Here is a 20,130-nt window from a genome sequence, read left to right on the forward strand (position 1 = left end):
AGAGAGAGAGAGAGAGAGAGAGAGAGAGAGTGGGGGAGAGAGAGAAGAAGAGAGCAAAGAAGAGAAGCCCCAATGACCTCAAGAGCCAGAGAATAAGGGAGAAAGAGCAACAGTTCCAATCTTCTTTTATCTATTCCTTGACCGTGTGACTGAAACCAAATGTATTCATTTGAACTGACCAATCAGACCAAACTTCCCCCACTGTAAAGGTGTGGCACCCATTTGGCATACAGGCCATTCTTTTGTCTTCCAGGTGGCCCTTCTGATAAGGAATGTGGGTTGACAACAATAAAGCAAATTTCTTTGTTGGATTTCAAATATCTAATATCTTTGATTATTTTCAATTCCTTCAGTTTAAAACTCCCAAACTTAGATGCGACAAATCGGCCATTGCAAATCCTTTTGTCCATCAGAAGTATAGCGAGTGCTTGTAGAACGTCATAAATACGAGACATTTGGGGGATTTGCGTGTCGCGCCGCACCCAGTGTAGACAGCATCACTGATTATAATGGATTCCGTTGTCTTTTTTCACTCTGCTTGTGTCCAGTGTGTCACGGGGTTAGTCAGGCTTCTTTACAGGGTTTCTACTCGAACCTATTACTGTGCGTTCACACCGCCGCCGGCGGGAGCATCAAAGTGGCCGGAAGTCATTCATTTTCAACGGCGAGAGCGGCGCGACGCGTTTTGGATGATTTGGCTGTTGAGGAGAGTTGAAATCAGGTCAACTTTATGGTAATGAGCTATGATGCGGTTCGGCGGCAACCAATGGGAATGTAGAAGTGCTCCGCTTGAGATGATTCCAGAGAACGGTGTCCTGTAAACTTTGGTTCCGACCACATTAGTTCCCAAGCAAAATGGAGGAGAGGTTGAAGATCATTGCTGTGGTGGGTTTGATGAGATTGCGCGCAACACTATTTATAGGCAACATTTTCACTGTAGAATGCTTGTTTTTCCGCGGGAATGCAATTAATTTGCTCAAAGCAACACCGATTCGACCAATTGAATTAATGCTGCACTTCAACCAGGACAGTTATTGTAATGTAGGCTGCACACAAATTAATGTTAATGTTATTTAAAGACCACGGCTAGTAAACGTCTCCTATAAACTGTATGTTGAAATTAGACTAGCACTTAACCATGAACACAAATGGTTTTAATTGGTTTATTTCATTAACAAACATGTAACTATAATTGTTAAGTTCCATCTAGCTGGGTTTTTTTACATAAAATGATTTCATGAGGTTATCTTATACGGTTATACCCTACCTGTGTTCAGTCTGCACAAAGGCCGAACAACATGATTGTTTGCTTTTGCCGCTTTAAATAAAGTTTAAATAAAGACCAAGCATTCGATCAACGTCAGAGCATCAGCGCGTCCACGAATCTTTCTACAGCGTCGTTGGCAGGGCGGTCACAGCAAAGTTTGACGCTCTCGCCGGCGGCGTGTGAAGGGATTTAGGGATTTGTTCTTGCCGCATCTCCATTGGCTGCTCACTTGTGTGGCTCAGTTCCCCGTAAAGCTGCATATATTGTGAACAAGTACACTGAACCGAACAGACTTGAAATGACATGAAGCTACCAGTCAGACTGAGTTCTGTTCTAGTATTCAGATCTCCGGGGAGTTTGTCAGTGTAAATGAATGTCAGTTTTAACTATGTGAACACCATCACATCAGGCGACCTGTTCTAGATGCTTTTAATGAGCTGATGTTTGAATGAAGCTAATGAAGTGACATTAACAGATGCTTCTCATGTGGCTTCAGAGGACACCAGTGACGAACACAGGGGAGAATCACAGACAGACACGACGGTTATGAGACGTAGCGTGTGTTTGTGTGATGCTCTATGACAAATTCAGATACACTTATCTCTCTCTTTCTTAACTCTCATCTTAGTTTTTTTTTTTTTGGCTTGACAAATATTTTTACATTCATACCGCCAAAGCATCTGTGTTCAATTAAAACATTGTGAAAAGAGGCAACTGAACCCAAAAAATCACCTCTCTCTCAACAGACATGCAGAAAAACAGAGTCTGTCTTCCTTGTGTTGCTTTCCATTGCATTGAAGGGTCAGAGGTCAACAGTGAAAAGTGTTTCCTGTGGAAGAGGAAGTGCACATATGGACCTAATGGTCTGCTGGTCACAGAATGACTGAACAGAACCAGAGCAGCCAACCAGAAAATAACCCGATAGATCATGTTTAAGTTTCTCGCGCGCACACAAACTTACCCAAGTGTAAAAGCAGATATTAACACTCGTCCTGGTGCTGCCGACACCGTATTCAACAGGCACGTCTTCCTGTCTCACACACTCTCTGTGGTGTGACCCGTGGGGCACGTGGAGGTTGAATAAGTGCTTGCTGTTTCTGAAGTAGACATTATATATTCATACACATGAAGAGGCTCATTATCATCATCTGACAATCACTGACCCTTCAATAAACGGCTCGGCGTTCAACATGGCTGGATTTGCTCAGTGCGGTCGCTCAATATTAACATACCCTTTTGCAGCATGATTTTTTAGCCTATATTACACAGGAAAACATTGAGCTATGCAGGTGCGTCCCAATTGCATGTGCTTTTCTGTGCTGGATAAATGGTGTAATTAGTGCGTTCATACTGGGAATTACAAAAGGAAAAAGTGCACTTTAAATACCCGGATGATGCACTTAATTAACTGAAAAGTGACATGTGGGATGTTGGACTCTTCATTTACTCAACGATCACAGCTTTACTCGGGGAGGGACTATTAGACTGGTGTTTGATGACAAAATAACCTTACAGGGCAAGACCGAGTCAAGACCAGACCAGCACTCCTTGAATTAATCTAAAAGATCCATATATACTGTCTGAGAAATGCCTAATATTTAATGAATAAACACAATTAGAACAGTAAGACACTATAGCGCTGTTACCAATCAAATCACTGACAATAAAACTCATGGCACAAAAGTTGCATCTGAATTGGTACAATTACACCTGCATAAATAATGTTCAGATTCATTTAACATTAAAACATTAACATTATTTAACAGTCACGGAATCCTTTATTCAACCGATTTGTTCAAAGCAGCCGATTCATTTAATAACGAAACGTTGCCGAATTAGCAAAGACACAGTTTAAAATGTCATTTAATATTAACTTCTTGTTTATTGAACGTTTGTATAAATCAATATAATTTGCAATTACGGTTATATTCATGAAAACAGCTCTCTTGCGATATTGCTTAATTATATTCTATGTTATATAAAAAAAAACGAAATCTCAGAATTTGTGGGCATTTATAATAATTTTGGGCATTTTTGAGACAATGCTGCATTGATTTGAACCCGGCAGCACAGTAACAAAATAAATTACAAAGAAGTTATTGATTGCATTTTAAGCAGTACGTTTTACATCAAATCACATTCATGATGATAAATCAGACAATGCACCGGCAATTTAGTGCTATCCTTACAGTTGTGGTCTTGACTGGTCTTGAGATAAAATCCCAAATCCTCCAAGTCTGAGACCAAGACAAAACCAAGACCATCAAAAAATGGTCTTAAGACGGGTCTCAAGTACTACAACACTAGCGGACACAGTCTTTCTAGAATAATCTCGCATGCAGGTGTGATTTAAAGAACATCATCTGAATACTCTTCAGTTTGTGCACATCAGGTTGGCTGAAATTGGGGTTTTGGGCTGGCGGGTGTGGTTAAATTGATGGGAGTGGTCTAATTCAGTGGCAGAAGTTAAACATTTATAGAGTGATTTAAAAAAGAGGAGAATCGCAAGCATTTAAAGGAATAGTTCACCCAATAAAGGCTGATGCGCTACGCCAAGAGATCTGGTGGTGGACGACGAGTGTTTAATTGTGAGCGCTTCATGCGGGCAGTTATATTCTCTCTTCAGAAATAATGGGCAGGTCTTAGTGAAGGCCGACGGGTCAAGAGCAGCAATCAGGCTTTCCAGACAACGACTCCATTTTTTTTTTTATGAGATTAGAGCAGCGCTGTAATATAAACATCAGCGTTCAGCACAGATCTTCATTAAGATACATCAGCGTAACGAGAGATGATAGAGTGTCTGGAACCGAGAATGAGTTTGTCTCACCGAACATGTCTGCCTGAGCGATTGTGCTGTTTTCTTGAAACATGACTGCCATTTTCACAGTTTTCAGCCAGAGCGCTGTGTTCACTGGTCTCCAAAAGCTGGTTAAAACTGCCCCAACAAATGGCACAAGTGATTTACCATGCAGCATTTTTACAGTGAACAGAAACGCCTGATCAGATTTGAAACACCACAGGCAGGTGTGAACGTTCTTTCAAAGCTCAGGCGTCAGTGTCTGCTCAGATGAATGAATGTCAAGCAGGGTGACGCCCGGCATGCATCTCAAATCTCTGACCCTGTCTGGTTGTGTTTCGTAAGGCTGTCGCTAATCTAATGTTCCCTTTTGTCTTGTAGGCCTGGAGAATGCTGCAATCGGGAGGGCAGTACTGGTTCCTCGTGTGAGAACAAGGCCGTTTGGAAGAACACTAATCGCAGATAAAGACTCAACCATGACCATCACCTGTGGTCCACTAGACACCAGATCACTGCATCACACCTCTCCGTCTCCTTTAGAAACCGTGTCCTGAAGGAAACCTCAATCGCAGTGCTTTGAAATCTCTTCTTCGACTGAACGAGTTTCAGAGAACACCTAAATTGGGAACCCTTTATCGCTCATCCACCTCTAGCCTGTGCCTGATGCACCGACCAATGGAGAGACGACGGATAGAGTCTGGATAAAGAGGAGCAGGGCAAGAAAGAGAGAGAAAGCAAAAGTGAACAATTGGCCCGTCTGGCAGCCCGTCTGCTGATCCGGCAGCGTTGGGAATTCAGCCGTCTGCATCTCTCAGAGTCTGCCATCTCAGAGAAGGAGGTTTTTGAGCTGGTATCATCAGCGTGGGTGAAATGAAGCCTCGGTGTTGGTCCACTCTCTGGCCCCTGTGGCCTTTGCTGTTAGCTGGACTGTTTCTGTCAGCGGGGGCCCTGGAGTTCGGCGGCGCCCCCGGCCAGTGGGCGCGTTACGCCCGTTGGGAAGCAGGATCGATCGGGGAGCTCAGCTTCAGCCTGAAGACCAACGTGAGCAAGGCGCTGGTTCTGTACCTGGACGACGGCGGGAACTGTGACTTCCTGGAGCTGCTCATTGGCGACGGACACCTACAGCTCCGATTCGCCATCCACTGCGCCGAACCGGCCACCCTGCAGATGGAGACCCGCGTCAACGACGACCGCTGGCACATGGTTCTGCTCACCCGAAACTACCGCGAGACCATGCTAATGGTGGACGGGGAAACCAAAGTGGCGGAAGTCCGTTCCAAACGCAAAGAAATGGCCGTCGTCAGCGACCTTTTCGTAGGGGGCATTCCGCCGGACGTACGTCTGTCCGCCCTCACGTCCAGCACGGTGAAATACGAGCCTCCGTTCATGGGTTTGATCTCCAATCTGAAGGTGGGCGAGATGCCTCCCACTCTCCTCAACAGCAACGGCATTCATAACGATCTGGAGTATCTGTGCACCAAGCAGAACCCCTGCCTCAATGGAGGATACTGCACCGTCCAGTTCGGCGAGGTCCAGTGCGACTGCTCGCACACACGCTTCCGAGGAAAATACTGCAAAGAAGGTAAGCCTCAGCCAGGGGATTTGATTTCAGTCATAGACTCTCATTTAGCCTGTGTGTATTGATGTGCTTCATTCTTCTGTTCATGCCATTGATCGGACACGCTCAGACTGTTGCAATAGTCGTGCTGACAGAACCCTTGACAAATGCTTCCAAAGAGAGGCTGAAGAGTTTCTCTTTCTCCCAGTTGCTGTTCTGAATGGACATTTTGTGTCCGGCCCTTTAGAGGGTTCAGGTTGTCCTAAGTTAGATGAATCACTGCTTCTTATATTCTGTTCTCTTCTAAAGCAAGTTTCATTCAATTCTCTCCCAATCGCTCTCCCAATTGTCTTCAGTTCCAGAAAGCAATCCAGTTTCTCGGGCGAGATCCATTTTGTACTCGTCTACACTCATCTGTTACTCTCTCCTACAGACCCATTGTCCCCTTCTCTTCATCTTATCTGTTCTTCACCTATTATCTCAGCCCGTTCTTTTTTCATTTTCACACTCTTTCTTTCTGTCTTTTGTTGGTTTGGCTTTCTGAATCATGGCACCTTCACCTTTTCCCCTTTTAAGACCAAAAGCACAACATGCTATTCAAATACACATTTATATTTATGTATATAAGGTATTCTGTCAGAGTTTTAGTTTATATGCAAGATCATGCCAGATGTTTATCATTTAAGAAAATAAGTGGGACCATAAACATGTAGATTTCTTTGTATTTAGTCCTGCCCTGATGAAGCTCTTTCACATATTTCCCTCTATTCCACAGACACTATTAACTGATCTGACATGCTTTTGCACCTTTGCGTGTTTGTATGTTTTGTGATAGTTTGTTCTTGATAAAAAAAACATAATTCTCAGGTTTTCCAGCATCTCCTGCATATTTGAACCATTTCCAGCAGTTAATTCCATGCACGTTCATACACAACTATTACAAAAGCTGCAAACATTCATCAGTGGTCTAGAAGAAAATGATTTTGTCTTGTGGGAAATATGCTTGTAAACAGCTTATGTAGTTTCTGAAGGGCAGTACTTAAAAATAATCTTATGTGAGACAAAAATTTTATTAAAACTTAAGCACTCAACTATATATACATATATATATGTATGTAATATTGCATATATATGTACAGACCCTTTGCAGGGGACACCTGTGTTGCTTCTGTTAATGGATTTCACGAGACGGAACTGAGATTCTGCTGTGTATTTTTCCATTTGCTTGTCAGTATTCTCCCTCTTCTGTGTTGGGATGTGAGTCGGAGGTCGTGGAGGGTTTGATTCCGCTTGGCTCTCGGCAAAACTGAGAGCAGCATACCAATGCAGCACCGCAGGAAGCATTTGTCCTTTTGAGAAAAGATATTGAGATGCGTTTTCCTTCACTCCATGTCTATGTGTTTGAGAAAATGTAAAGCGGCTTGTGGGCAGATACTTGAGTTATCCGGTCTGACTTTCTGCGAATGACACAGCGGGAGTAATCTCATTAAACGGGCACGGCAGGCGTTGTGTGAGTTCTGTGTTCGTTTCAGCATTAGAGGTTTATTTCCCTGGGAAATCTTCAGCAAAGACTCTATTGTTCTAGTGTTTCCCCTTCAGGTTTAGATGAGGTTCTGTTTGACGAGCTAGTGGTCCATTTTTCTACATTCTACTGAACTAAAGGTCCGTTTGTTAACGTTAGTTTAGGCATTCAGTGTCATGGACTAATAATGAGCAGCTTTCATAGCATTTATTCATTTTGGCTCATTTCTACATATATTAATGTGTTTTAATGGTTAACAATTTGAATTCAACATTTGATACTAATCAAGTTTGATTAATAAATGCAGTCAAATGGTTGTTCAGTGTTAGGTCGTGATACCTAATTAATTAATGTTAACATACTGAACCTTAGTGTAAAAAACACTGATCTTGATATTGTTCAGCAGAACACAAGCTAATTATTGTCACAGAACTTCAGCTGTTAATCTGAATGCACAGTTAATCCCTCTCGAAAAAGTTTTTAAAATAGTCAATATTTTTGTAATCTGTTCCATTCTGTTGTGTTATATTGCATTTGATTACATTATGTTCCATCACGTTCCATTGTGTTCCATTGTGTTTCATTGTGTTCCATTGTGTTACATCAGCTGCTACCGTGTTTTCACGGGTTTTCACGCCAGTTTCACGGGTGTTGCTATGCAGTTATGATGTGTTGGCCAGTTTCACGGGTGTTGCTATGCAGTTATGATGTGTTGGCCAGTTTCACGGGTGTTGCTATACAGTTATGATGTGTTGGCCAGTTTCACAGGTGTTGCTATGCAGTTATGATGTGTTGGCCAGTTTCACGGGTGTTGCTATGCAGTTATGGTGTTTTGGCCAGTTTCACGGGTGTTGCTATGCAGTTATGATGTGTTGGCCAGTTTCACAGGTGTTGCTATGCAGTTATGATGTTTTGGCCAGTTTCACAGGTGTTGCTATGCAGTTATGATGTTTTGGCCAGTTTCACAGGTGTTGCTATACAGTTATGGTGTTTTGGCCAGTTTTACAGGTGTTGCTATGCAGTTATGGTGTTTTGGCCAGTTTCACAGGTGTTGCTATGCAGTTATGGTGTTTTGGCCAGTTTCACGGGTGTTGCTATGCAGTTATGATGTGTTGGCCAGTTTCACAGGTGTTGCTATGCAGTTATGATGTGTTGGCCAGTTTCACAGGTGTTGCTTTGCAGTTATGATGTGTTGGCCAGTTTCACGGGTGTTGCTATGCAGTTATGATGTGTTGGCCAGTTTCACAGGTGTTGCTATGCAGTTATGATGTGTTGGCCAGTTTCACAGGTGTTGCTATGCAGTTATGATGTTTTGGCCAGTTTCACTGGTGTTGCTATGCAGTTATGATGTGTTGGCCAGTTTCACAGGTGTTGCTATGCAGTTATGATGTTTTGGCCAGTTTCACAGGTGTTGCTATGCAGTTATGATGTTTTGGCCAGTTTCACAGGTGTTGCTATGCAGTTATGATGTTTTGGCCAGTTTCACGGGTGTTGCTATGCAGTTATGATGTGTTGGCCAGTTTCACAGGTGTTGCTATGCAGTTATGATGTTTTGGCCAGTTTCACAGGTGTTGCTATGCAGTTATGATGTTTTGGCCAGTTTCACAGGTGTTGCTATACAGTTATGGTGTTTTGGCCAGTTTCACAGGTGTTGCTATGCAGTTATGATGTGTTGGCCAGTTTTACAGGTGTTGCTATGCAGTTATGGTGTTTTGGCCAGTTTCACAGGTGTTGCTATGCAGTTATGGTGTTTTGGCCAGTTTCACGGGTGTTGCTATGCAGTTATGATGTGTTGGCCAGTTTCACAGGTGTTGCTATGCAGTTATGATGTGTTGGCCAGTTTCACAGGTGTTGCTATGCAGTTATGATGTTTTGGCCAGTTTCACGGATGTTGCTATGCAGTTATGGTGTGTTGGCCAGTTTCACGGGTGTTGCTATGCAGTTATGATGTGTTGGCCAGTTTCACAGGTGTTGCTTTGCAGTTATGATGTGTTGGCCAGTTTCACAGGTGTTGCTATGCAGTTATGATGTTTTGGCCAGTTTCACAGGTGTTGCTATGCAGTTATGATGTTTTGGCCAGTTTCACAGGTGTTGCTATACAGTTATGGTGTTTTGGCCAGTTTCACAGGTGTTGCTATGCAGTTATGATGTGTTGGCCAGTTTTACAGGTGTTGCTATGCAGTTATGGTGTTTTGGCCAGTTTCACAGGTGTTGCTATGCAGTTATGGTGTTTTGGCCAGTTTCACGGGTGTTGCTATGCAGTTATGATGTGTTGGCCAGTTTCACAGGTGTTGCTATGCAGTTATGATGTGTTGGCCAGTTTCACAGGTGTTGCTATGCAGTTATGATGTTTTGGCCAGTTTCACGGATGTTGCTATGCAGTTATGGTGTGTTGGCCAGTTTCACGGGTGTTGCTATGCAGTTATGATGTGTTGGCCAGTTTCACAGGTGTTGCTTTGCAGTTATGATGTGTTGGCCAGTTTCACAGGTGTTGCTATGCAGTTATGATGTGTTGGCCAGTTTCACAGGTGTTGCTATGCAGTTATGATGTGTTGGCCAGTTTCACAGGTGTTGCTTTGCAGTTATGATGTGTTGGCCAGTTTCACAGGTGTTGCTATGCAGTTATGATGTGTTGGCCAGTTTCACAGGTGTTGCTATGCAGTTATGAGGTTTTGGCCAGTTTCACGGGTGTTGCTATGCAGTTATGATGTGTTGGCCAGTTTCACGGGTGTTGCTATGCAGTTATGATGTGTTGGCCAGTTTCACAGGTGTTGCTTTGCAGTTATGATGTGTTGGCCAGTTTCACAGGTGTTGCTATGCAGTTATGATGTGTTGGCCAGTTTCACAGGTGTTGCTATGCAGTTATGATGTTTTGGCCAGTTTCACGGGTGTTGCTATGCAGTTATGATGTGTTGGCCAGTTTCACTGGTGTTGCTATGCAGTTATGATGTGTTGGCCAGTTTCACTGGTGTTGCTATGCAGTTATGATGTGTTGGCCAGTTTCACGGGTGTTGCTATGCAGTTATGATGTGTTGGCCAGTTTCACGGGTGTTGCTATGCAGTTATGATGTGTTGGCCAGTTTCACAGGTGTTGCTATGCAGTTATGATGTTTTGGGCAGTTTCACAGGTGTTGCTATGCAGTTATGATGTTTTGGGCAGTTTCACAGGTGTTGCTATGCAGTTATGATGTTTTTGCCAGTTTCACGGGTGTTGCTATGCAGTTATGATGTTTTTGCCAGTTTCACAGGTGTTGCTATGCAGTTATGATGTGTTGGCCAGTTTCACTGGTGTTGCTATGCAGTTATGATGTTTTGACCAGTTTCACGGGTGTTGCTATGCAGTTATGGTGTTTTGGCCAGTTTCACGGGTGTTGCTATACAGTTATGGTGTGTTGGCCAGTTTCACAGGTGTTGCTATGCAGTTATGGTGTTTTGGCCAGTTTCACAGGTGTTGCTATGCAGTTATGATGTTTTTGCCAGTTTCACAGGTGTTGCTATGCAGTTATGATGTTTTTGCCAGTTTCACAGGTGTTGCTATGCAGTTATGATGTTTTGGGCAGTTTCACAGGTGTTGCTATGCAGTTATGATGTTTTGACCAGTTTCACGGGTGTTGCTATGCAGTTATGGTGTTTTGGCCAGTTTCACGGGTGTTGCTATACAGTTATGGTGTGTTGGCCAGTTTCACAGGTGTTGCTATGCAGTTATGGTGTTTTGGCCAGTTTCACGGGTGTTGCTATGCAGTTATGATGTGTTGGTCAGTTTCACTGGTGTTGCTATGCAGTTATGATGTGTTGGTCAGTTTCACAGGTGTTGCTATGCAGTTATGATGTTTTGGCCAGTTTCACAGGTGTTGCTATGCAGTTATGATGTGTTGGCCAGTTTCACAGGTGTTGCTATGCAGTTATGATGTTTTGGCCAGTTTCACTGGTGTTGCTATGCAGTTATGATGTGTTGGCCAGTTTCACGGGTGTTGCTATGCAGTTATGATGTTTTGGGCAGTTTCACAGGTGTTGCTATGCAGTTATGATGTTTTTGCCAGTTTCACTGGTGTTGCTATGCAGTTATGATGTTTTGGCCAGTTTCACTGGTGTTGCTATGCAGTTATGATGTGTTAGCCAGTTTCACAGGTGTTGCTATGCAGTTATGATGTTTTGGGCAGTTTCACAGGTGTTGCTATGCAGTTATGATGTTTTTGCCAGTTTCACGGGTGTTGCTATGCAGTTATGGTGTTTTGGCCAGTTTCACGGGTGTTGCTATGCAGTTATGATGTGTTGGCCAGTTTCACAGGTGTTGCTATGCAGTTATGATGTGTTGGTCAGTTTCACATGTGTTGCTATGCAGTTATGATGTTTTTGCCAGTTTCACGGGTGTTGCTATGCAGTTATGATGTTTTTGCCAGTTTCACAGGTGTTGCTATGCAGTTATGATGTGTTGGCCAGTTTCACTGGTGTTGCTATGCAGTTATGATGTTTTGACCAGTTTCACGGGTGTTGCTATGCAGTTATGATGTGTTGGCCAGTTTCACGGGTGTTGCTATGCAGTTATGATGTTTTGGCCAGTTTCACAGGTGTTGCTATGCAGTTATGGTGTTTTGGCCAGTTTCATGGGTGTTGCTATGCAGTTATGGTGTTTTGGCCAGTTTCATGGGTGTTGCTATGCAGTTATGATGTGTTGGCCAGTTTCACTGGTGTTGCTATACAGTTATGGTGTGTTGGCCAGTTTCACAGGTGTTGCTTTGCAGTTATGATGTGTTGGCCAGTTTCACAGGTGTTGCTTTGCAGTTATGGTGTGTTAGCCAGTTTCACAGGTGTTGCTATGCAGTTATGGTGTTTTGGCCAGTTTCACAGGTGTTGCTATGCAGTTATGATGTTTTTGCCAGTTTCACAGGTGTTGCTATGCAGTTATGATGTTTTTGCCAGTTTCACAGGTGTTGCTATGCAGTTATGATGTTTTGGCAGTTTCACAGGTGTTGCTATGCAGTTATGATGTTTTGACCAGTTTCACGGGTGTTGCTATGCAGTTATGGTGTTTTGGCCAGTTTCACGGGTGTTGCTATACAGTTATGGTGTGTTGGCCAGTTTCACAGGTGTTGCTATGCAGTTATGGTGTTTTGGCCAGTTTCACGGGTGTTGTTATACAGTTATGATGTGTTGGCCAGTTTCACTGGTGTTGCTATGCAGTTATGATGTGTTGGCCAGTTTCACTGGTGTTGCTATACAGTTATGATGTGTTGGCCAGTTTCACTGGTGTTGCTATACAGTTATGATGTGTTGGCCAGTTTCACTGGTGTTGCTATACAGTTATGATGTGTTGGCCAGTTTCACTGGTGTTGCTATACAGTTATGATGTGTTGGCCAGTTTCACGGGTGTTGCTATACAGTTATGATGTGTTGGCCAGTTTCACGGGTGTTGCTATGCAGTTCTGATGTGTTGGCCAGTTTCACAGGTGTTGCTATGCAGTTATGATGTGTTGGCCAGTTTCACGGGTGTTGCTAGGCAGTTATGATGTGTTGGCCAGTTTCACAGGTGTTGCTATGCAGTTATGATGTGTTGGCCAGTTTCACGGGTGTTGCTATGCAGTTATGATGTGTTGGCCAGTTTCACAGGTGTTGCTATGCAGTTATGATGTGTTGGCCAGTTTCACGGGTGTTGCTAGGCAGTTATGATGTGTTGGCCAGTTTCACTGGTGTTGCTATGCAGTTATGATGTGTTGGCCAGTTTCACTGGTGTTTCTATGCAGTTATGATGTGTTGGCCAGTTTCACAGGTGTTGCTATGCAGTTATGATGTGTTGGCCAGTTTCACGGGTGTTGCTATGCAGTTATGATGTGTTGGCCAGTTTCACAGGTGTTGCTATGCAGTTATGATGTGTTGGCCAGTTTCACGGGTGTTGCTATGCAGTTATGATGTGTTGGCCAGTTTCACAGGTGTTGCTATGCAGTTATGATGTGTTGGCCAGTTTCACAGGTGTTGCTATGCAGTTATGATGTGTTGGCCAGTTTCACAGGTGTTGCTATACAGTTATGATGTGTTGGCCAGTTTCACAGGTGTTGCTATACAGTTATGATGTGTTGGCCAGTTTCACAGGTGTTGCTATGCAGTTATGATGTGTTGGCCAGTTCCACAGGTGTTGCTATGCAGTTATGATGTGTTGGCCAGTTTCACAGGTGTTGCTATGCAGTTATGATGTGTTGGCCAGTTTCACGGGTGTTGCTATGCAGTTATGATGTGTTGGCCAGTTTCACAGGTGTTGCTATGCAGTTATGATGTGTTGGCCAGTTTCACGGGTGTTGCTATGCAGTTATGATGTGTTGGCCAGTTTCACAGGTGTTGCTATGCAGTTATGATGTGTTGGCCAGTTTCACAGGTGTTGCTATGCAGTTATGATGTGTTGGCCAGTTTCACAGGTGTTGCTATACAGTTATGATGTGTTGGCCAGTTTCACAGGTGTTGCTATACAGTTATGATGTGTTGGCCAGTTTCACAGGTGTTGCTATGCAGTTATGATGTGTTGGCCAGTTCCACAGGTGTTGCTATGCAGTTATGATGTGTTGGCCAGTTTCACAGGTGTTGCTATGCAATTATGATGTGTTGGCCAGTTTCACAGGTGTTGCTATGCAGTTATGATGTGTTGGCCAGTTTCAGATTCATTGGCTAATAACAAGACGAATATATCAAAGTGCAGTAAACTGTAAAACAGTTTTTGCTTCAAACCAGCATGTTTAATTAAGAGAATACATTCAAACTTTTAAAATATAGTGGTAAGAAAGACCAGTTCAAGCAGCATAATGACACCGGAAGACAGACACATTAAATTACAAATGAGCCCGAGCCCGCTCTTACCTGAAAAATGGATGGTGGATTCTGTAGCAGTCTCTTCTTCTGTTGATTTCTGTTCTAATCTGTTGTGTTGTGTTTGCATTCTGTTCTGTTCTACTCTGTTCCATTCCATTATGTTCCGTATTATTCTGTTGCATTCTATTACATTATGTTCTCTTTCGTTCCATTCAGTTCCATCATGTTGCATTCTGTGCCATTTGCTCCTATAATATTCCATTATGTTCTATTATGCTGTAGTTATGTTGTCAAATTGTCGTTATGTTGCATTATTTTGCATTCTGTTCAGCTGTTTTCTAATGCAAGAACACTTACAGTATGTTTGCGTCCCCTAAGAAACGCATGTTATTTCTCAAGTAAGCAGTTGATTCAGTATCTGTTTGTCTGAGCAGTGGCAGACGGCGATCGTTCAGGATTGTTTCTTTTATTTGCAGTACTGTTTGCTGACGCTAGCGGTGCAGAAACCATTGCTGTTAGTTAATGGAGAAGCGTTTCAGTGCTCTGAAGGGCTGCTTTATGCTGCTTCATGTGTGTTTTCCTCACAGAAATGAAGCGGCTCTTCCAGCCTGTCAGACGCGAGATCTCAGGCCTCTTTCTGTAATTACAGATGTAAAATCAGATTTGCGTGGAGCAGGAGGGCGAGAGATTAAGGGTGCACATTAAGAGCGATCAGTTAAACGACACGAGTGATGTGCAGTCGCTCGTGCTGATTGGATTAGAGCGGGTTTATGAGCAAATGTCTCTGGTGTAAATTACCGGCAGATGGCTGTGTTAAACATCTACACGAGGACCAGCTAAACCAGAATGAGATGTAACGTTAGGCTCTTAATGTAAATATTATAAATATAACCAGCGCTCAGCCGTTGTTGGAAAAGATCTCTGGACTCTAAACACACACACACATATTTTAGTGTATTCAAATTGGCTCATTTTGTCCGTCAGTGTTCCACACGGGTCCAGTGCTGGTTCACAGAGATGGCAAAGTGTGGAGGACATTAAGGACAGTAATGCATCACTGAGATAATTATAACACCGTCCATACATCTTTCTTGCGCATCACCTGCTTGTGATGGAGATGCACTGAAATAAATCAATTTAGCATATTAATGAGACAAACTAGCATGATAAGCCCCTCTCTCGGGCAACAGGGCTCTTGATTTGTCTCTAGATTTAGACGCGCACACTGTCAGAACCTCCCCTGAGGATTGCGGTAAATTTAGTTTATTCTGGCTTTGACAGATGGTTTGTTTTTTCAGCAGTCTCTATATCTACATAGATAGGCGTCATTATTACATTGACATGAATTCATGTAGCAGCTGCTTTTATCCAAACAACCTTCCTGTGAGTACGACGACACGAGCGATTCATCCTGAAGATACGTGAGAAAAGCTGCGGTGAAAACCATCACTGACGCCTCGTGGAGTTTGTTTTGACACGTGAGGCTGCGCAGATGCAGATTTAAAACAGACAGTTCTACAGTACACGTTTTCATATTATTATAAAGTAATCATTTCGCTGACGAGCTGATGCATTAGTGGAGAACAGCAGTGTGTTGAGAGGATGCTAACCTCAAGTACATTAGTACCTCAAGCGGTTAAATCAATGTGACAAAAACACACTCAAGCCTGTCCCAGATGTGCTGTGTGTTAAAGAAACCATATTAGGCCCTTTTACAAAGTGTGTTTGTGCTCTACTAGAGCATGTTTTCCTGCTTGAGTGTTGATCATCTCCTCATATTCTCCAGTGTTGCGGCTCCTCTCTTCCCAGTCTGTCAGTAACGCTCTGTTTACTTCCTGTCTCTATGAAGCCCCTCCTTCTGTAAAGCACACTGTGCTCTGATTGGTCGGCTGGAGCGGTGTGTTGTGATTGGTGTTTGGGGAATGTCCCGCCCCTTACCATAACCACCAGTTTCAACACAGGACTAACTGACTCACCCAGGCCCCGCCCCTTTATTCTGCGCATGAATTATTATAATGAGGACGTGTTGGTTCCTGGAGAAACTCAAGATGGCGGCGTTTCAGAAACACTGACACTGAGAGAGAGAAGAACATCTTTCATCGCACACTAGAGCCAGATGGAGATAATAGATGTTCTTTAATACACAGGCCTGATTGGCCAGTAGTGATGGGGTGATCGGGCTCTGTGGTGCTGTTCTTCTAGCTGCTGATCTGAGGATGTTTAGCAGACTCCTGCTGTCCACTCCACCTCTCTGCTCTCCGGCAGCGGGATGTAATATATGGCCTCCGTCAGGGAACAGATGTTGGGCTGGCTGCTGTTGTCTTTATCTGAACACACCTGACGAGTGCAGGCCTTGGTTAAGCAGCCTGGCCACAGCGGGAGCCTTATTTACCTCGCGCTTATCGATCCCAGCAGATTCAATCGCCCTTAGTCTCCGTCTGCACTTCTGCTGCAGTCTTTATGACACACACACACACACACACACACACACACACACACACACACACACACACACACACACACACACACACACACACACACACACACACGGGTCTTCTTTATAGTAACTGCAGCATCTGTCATTCTCTCCATCTGTAAACGTCTGATTGCGCTGCTTCACACATTCAGTGTTGAGTGTTGGTATATATAGATATAGATATAGGCACGTTAGTATTCTCACTTTAATAAAATGCTTTAAAACCAGTTATTTGTATCTTTTGCTGTTGTGTGTCAGTGGGAAATATCAGTTGACATGTCCAAACACATCTGGAATCCTGTGCTAGAGCCGCTTTTGTACGTTTGACTGAATTGTTTGCTTGTGTTTATTTCCCATTGTCTTTTATAATGGCTATTGTTGTTAATATAGATACTGTTGTTAATATAAATATGCTGTTATATGAATAATATCCTGCATCAGGTATTGAGAGAGGGTCTGTCAGTGATGGTGATCTCAGTCTTTATGAGGGACTGGTTGTACATAAGGAAGTTGTTTTAGCGCTGATATGGCTTTCCTCAGCGGACATTCACATGATATTTATAATGGTATCATATTATAGAGCTGAAGAATGAATAGTACACTCGTTTAGCCGACCTCTCTCTCATAATGAAGCGATGTGAATGTGAATGTGTAGCGTAGCGGAAGGAAGGGTTTTTAAACACACTTCGCTGATGTTTCTGATTTATTAAGGCACTGTTGAACTGTTGTATAAAGGCAATATTACACTCTAGGCCGTGAGATATGACTGTATATCAGCGATTAGCTACAGACCAATCACAGCCGTGCTCATATACAGTCATATCTACTGTGATATTGCTCATATATAATGTCTTGGATCTCGTCATGTGTGGCGGTCAGCAGTAGTTCAGGGATGATCATGTGATTATGAGCATCTGTATGTGGTCAGACCTTCACTTCATTCAGACCGTTTCCTCTCTGGAAGTTCTTTCATTGATTTATATTTAGTAGATAATGTTCCCACTAGTCCCTGTACAACATTGTGCAATGATTTATTTGTAGCTAGATAAATAATTGAAGGAACGCTATCACTCATTTATACGCATTAGGGTTTTATGTAGTGTGTCGGGTGTGAATGTATGAAATAGGGTTGTGCATCTGGAGATGAACAGACACTGAACACATTATCAGCGTTTCAGCGAAGTGCACACGTTTAATGTTTCGAGCTGGTAATGTTTAATCAGACTGGATGCTCCAGTGAAGCGTCAGTCGTCTCTGTGGCTCCGCCCCCTCCTCCTCGCTCATCTGCATAGAGTTCTGAGAGCCACGCCCACATCTCAACATCCAATCAACAACTGACACACAGAATCAAGCCCCGCCCCACATCTATTCTTTTTTGATAATCACAATCAATTTAATCGCGTCTTTAAAGTGCTTTATGACTTATGTTCATATTGTCAAAACATCTGCAGTTTACAACAACATCAAGAAGACACATAAAGTTTGTGACTAAGAATAATGAATTAATTGTTTCATGAGAGTAACTCTAATCATAAAGCATGGACGCATTGAGTTGAGTGTGTACGGTGAGCGTGAGGGGTCATGTGTTAACTTCAGTCATTCGCTAGAGCGTTTAATCAGTGGGGGGGTTAAACACATCTGACGTGTCGCTCTTCTGCGGGTCAAACGGCTGCTTTGAGGTGTTTTCTACATATTTGCATTTGAAAGCAGCCGCGCGGCTCTGGAGACTTTAATGGCTTTGAGTTTGAGAAGCCTTCAGCTCGCGCTCGTTTCATTCCCTCCCTCCATTAAACCACTGTAATGGCGGAATTTGAGACTCGTCTCGTCTCTTTTCTCTGTCTCTGTTTCGCTTTATTATTTGCTTTGTGTTTAATTCTGTGGTTTAATACTGTTCTCCAGAGCACAGCAGACACGCAACGATAGGAAAGTACATTTATTTTACAAATTAAACGAGGAGGAACAGAAAACCCATTACTGACACAGAGAGAGAGAGTGTGTGTGTGTGTGTGTGTGTGTGTGTGTGCTGGTGTTCAGCCTGTGAGTTAAAGGTACAGATGATTATAGTTAATGAGTGAGTCTCTAACCCGTCTGTCTCTACACTCTCTGATTTAACTCTGACGAGGCCTGTCGCTCATTCTGACGGTTAATTATCAGACAAATAATTGCGATTCATGATTTATTGACGTCACTTACAGTGTGAAGGTGCCTAGTTGCTTTTAATTCTTCTGTACCACATTTTGAAGTCAGTCTAAATGCAACCAGTATTTGAAACACGAGCAATCCAAACAATCTTCTTTTTAAATGTTTACTTCCAAAAAATTTAATTGTACATAGACATGGGGCCCTATCTTGCACCCAGCGCAATTGACTTTGTACACTGACGCATGTGTCATTCCTATTTTGCACCCGCGCAAAGCGCGCTTTTCCCTCCACAGAAGCACGTCGCTAAACTAGTGAATGAACTTGCGCTCCCTGGGCGGTTCAGCGCAAAAAAGGAGGCGTGTTCCGGCGCAAACAATCCCTGGAGCTATTTTGCTGTTCCATTAAACAATTGCGCCACTGATCAGAAAAAACCTAGTCTAAAGTCAGTGGCGCGTTGCGCGTTGTTCATTATGCTATTTTAAGGGCGCATGCTTGACCATAATGTATAGCGTGCACAACGCACATACACTTTGCTCATGTAATCTACACAGATGCAACAGTTATTTTTGCAAATCATAAATTGTTACACTAAATAAATATTAACACATGAGATGACGGAAATCATTGTGGTGTGCCACGAAGATGTGAAAAAATAGGCATAAATCTAGCTTACAAATGATTCAGGCTAATTGTAATAATTAAGGATAAGACCTGTTTGCCCAATAGTGGCAAGACATATATGTATATAAGGACATCTGACAAATTGGTTTGTCCGTCAAGAACCAGGAAAAAAAATCGACTGAAAAACTGAAAAAACTGAAAGACTGAAAAAAAAAGACTGTGAAATCACCTTTACCATAATGTACAACATTACAACTTCACTTCTCTGTCTTTCACTGCTCTTACAAAAACATCAGTCTCCTCGGCTGTGAACCGCTCCTGGCGTGCGCCTGGTAAATACGCCATAATAATAGCAATCCATAATGGAACTTGCGCACCTGCTTTTAAAGGGAATGTTGGATGACGCTCGGATTGGTTTATTCACGTTACGCCCAAACCACACCTATGAATAATGAAGCTACTTCAGACCAACCCATTTTAGATTTGCGCCGGGCGCAAGAGCCATTTATCCCGCCGGGAAAATAGCAACAGCGCCGAGACCCGCCCACAAAGTTACTTGCGCTTCGCGCTTTGATACTTGCGTTTCAGATCGTTAAAATAGGGCCCATGGTACGCACGGCCAAAAAACTGTGTTGCTTCCAACGTCTCTAACTTCAAAACGAACTACATCCAATGCTATGATGTAGTGTTATCTGACTCGAAGCTCAAAATACTGAAATGTTATCAGATCTAAACATTACTCAATTATGCATTTTAAACCAATACATTTCTTATGAATCTTCATGAAATATATATATATATACTTTTCTACTGTTTTTAAACTAAATTATTATTTCAGATGAACTAGTCCTTATGTGTCTCTTACTTACAGTGTGAAGGTGCCGCCACAAATGTTCGACAACATGATTATTCGTTGGCTTAACTCATTGATCATATTTTGCAGCTTGTTCAG

At 42.9% G+C, this 20,130-nt stretch overlaps 1 protein-coding gene across 1 annotated transcript in view; it reads left to right on the forward strand.

Moving 5' to 3' along the window:
- Positions 1-5,018: 5,018 nt before the first annotated feature.
- Positions 5,019-20,130, forward strand: part of nrxn2b (neurexin 2b) — a gene marked incomplete at its 3' end in the record, with an annotated part of 382,238 nt that continues 367,126 nt past the window's right edge. Inside the window, exon 1 of the mRNA XM_079804614.1 lies at positions 5,019-5,646. Within this exon, the coding sequence (XP_079660740.1) occupies positions 5,232-5,646 (415 nt within the window). The 5' untranslated portion in view covers positions 5,019-5,231. The remainder of the gene's footprint in view (positions 5,647-20,130) is intronic.

This window comes from Gobio gobio, assembly GCF_949357685.1.
Source record: "Gobio gobio genome assembly, chromosome: 2".
Taxonomy (NCBI): domain Eukaryota; kingdom Metazoa; phylum Chordata; class Actinopteri; order Cypriniformes; family Gobionidae; genus Gobio; species Gobio gobio.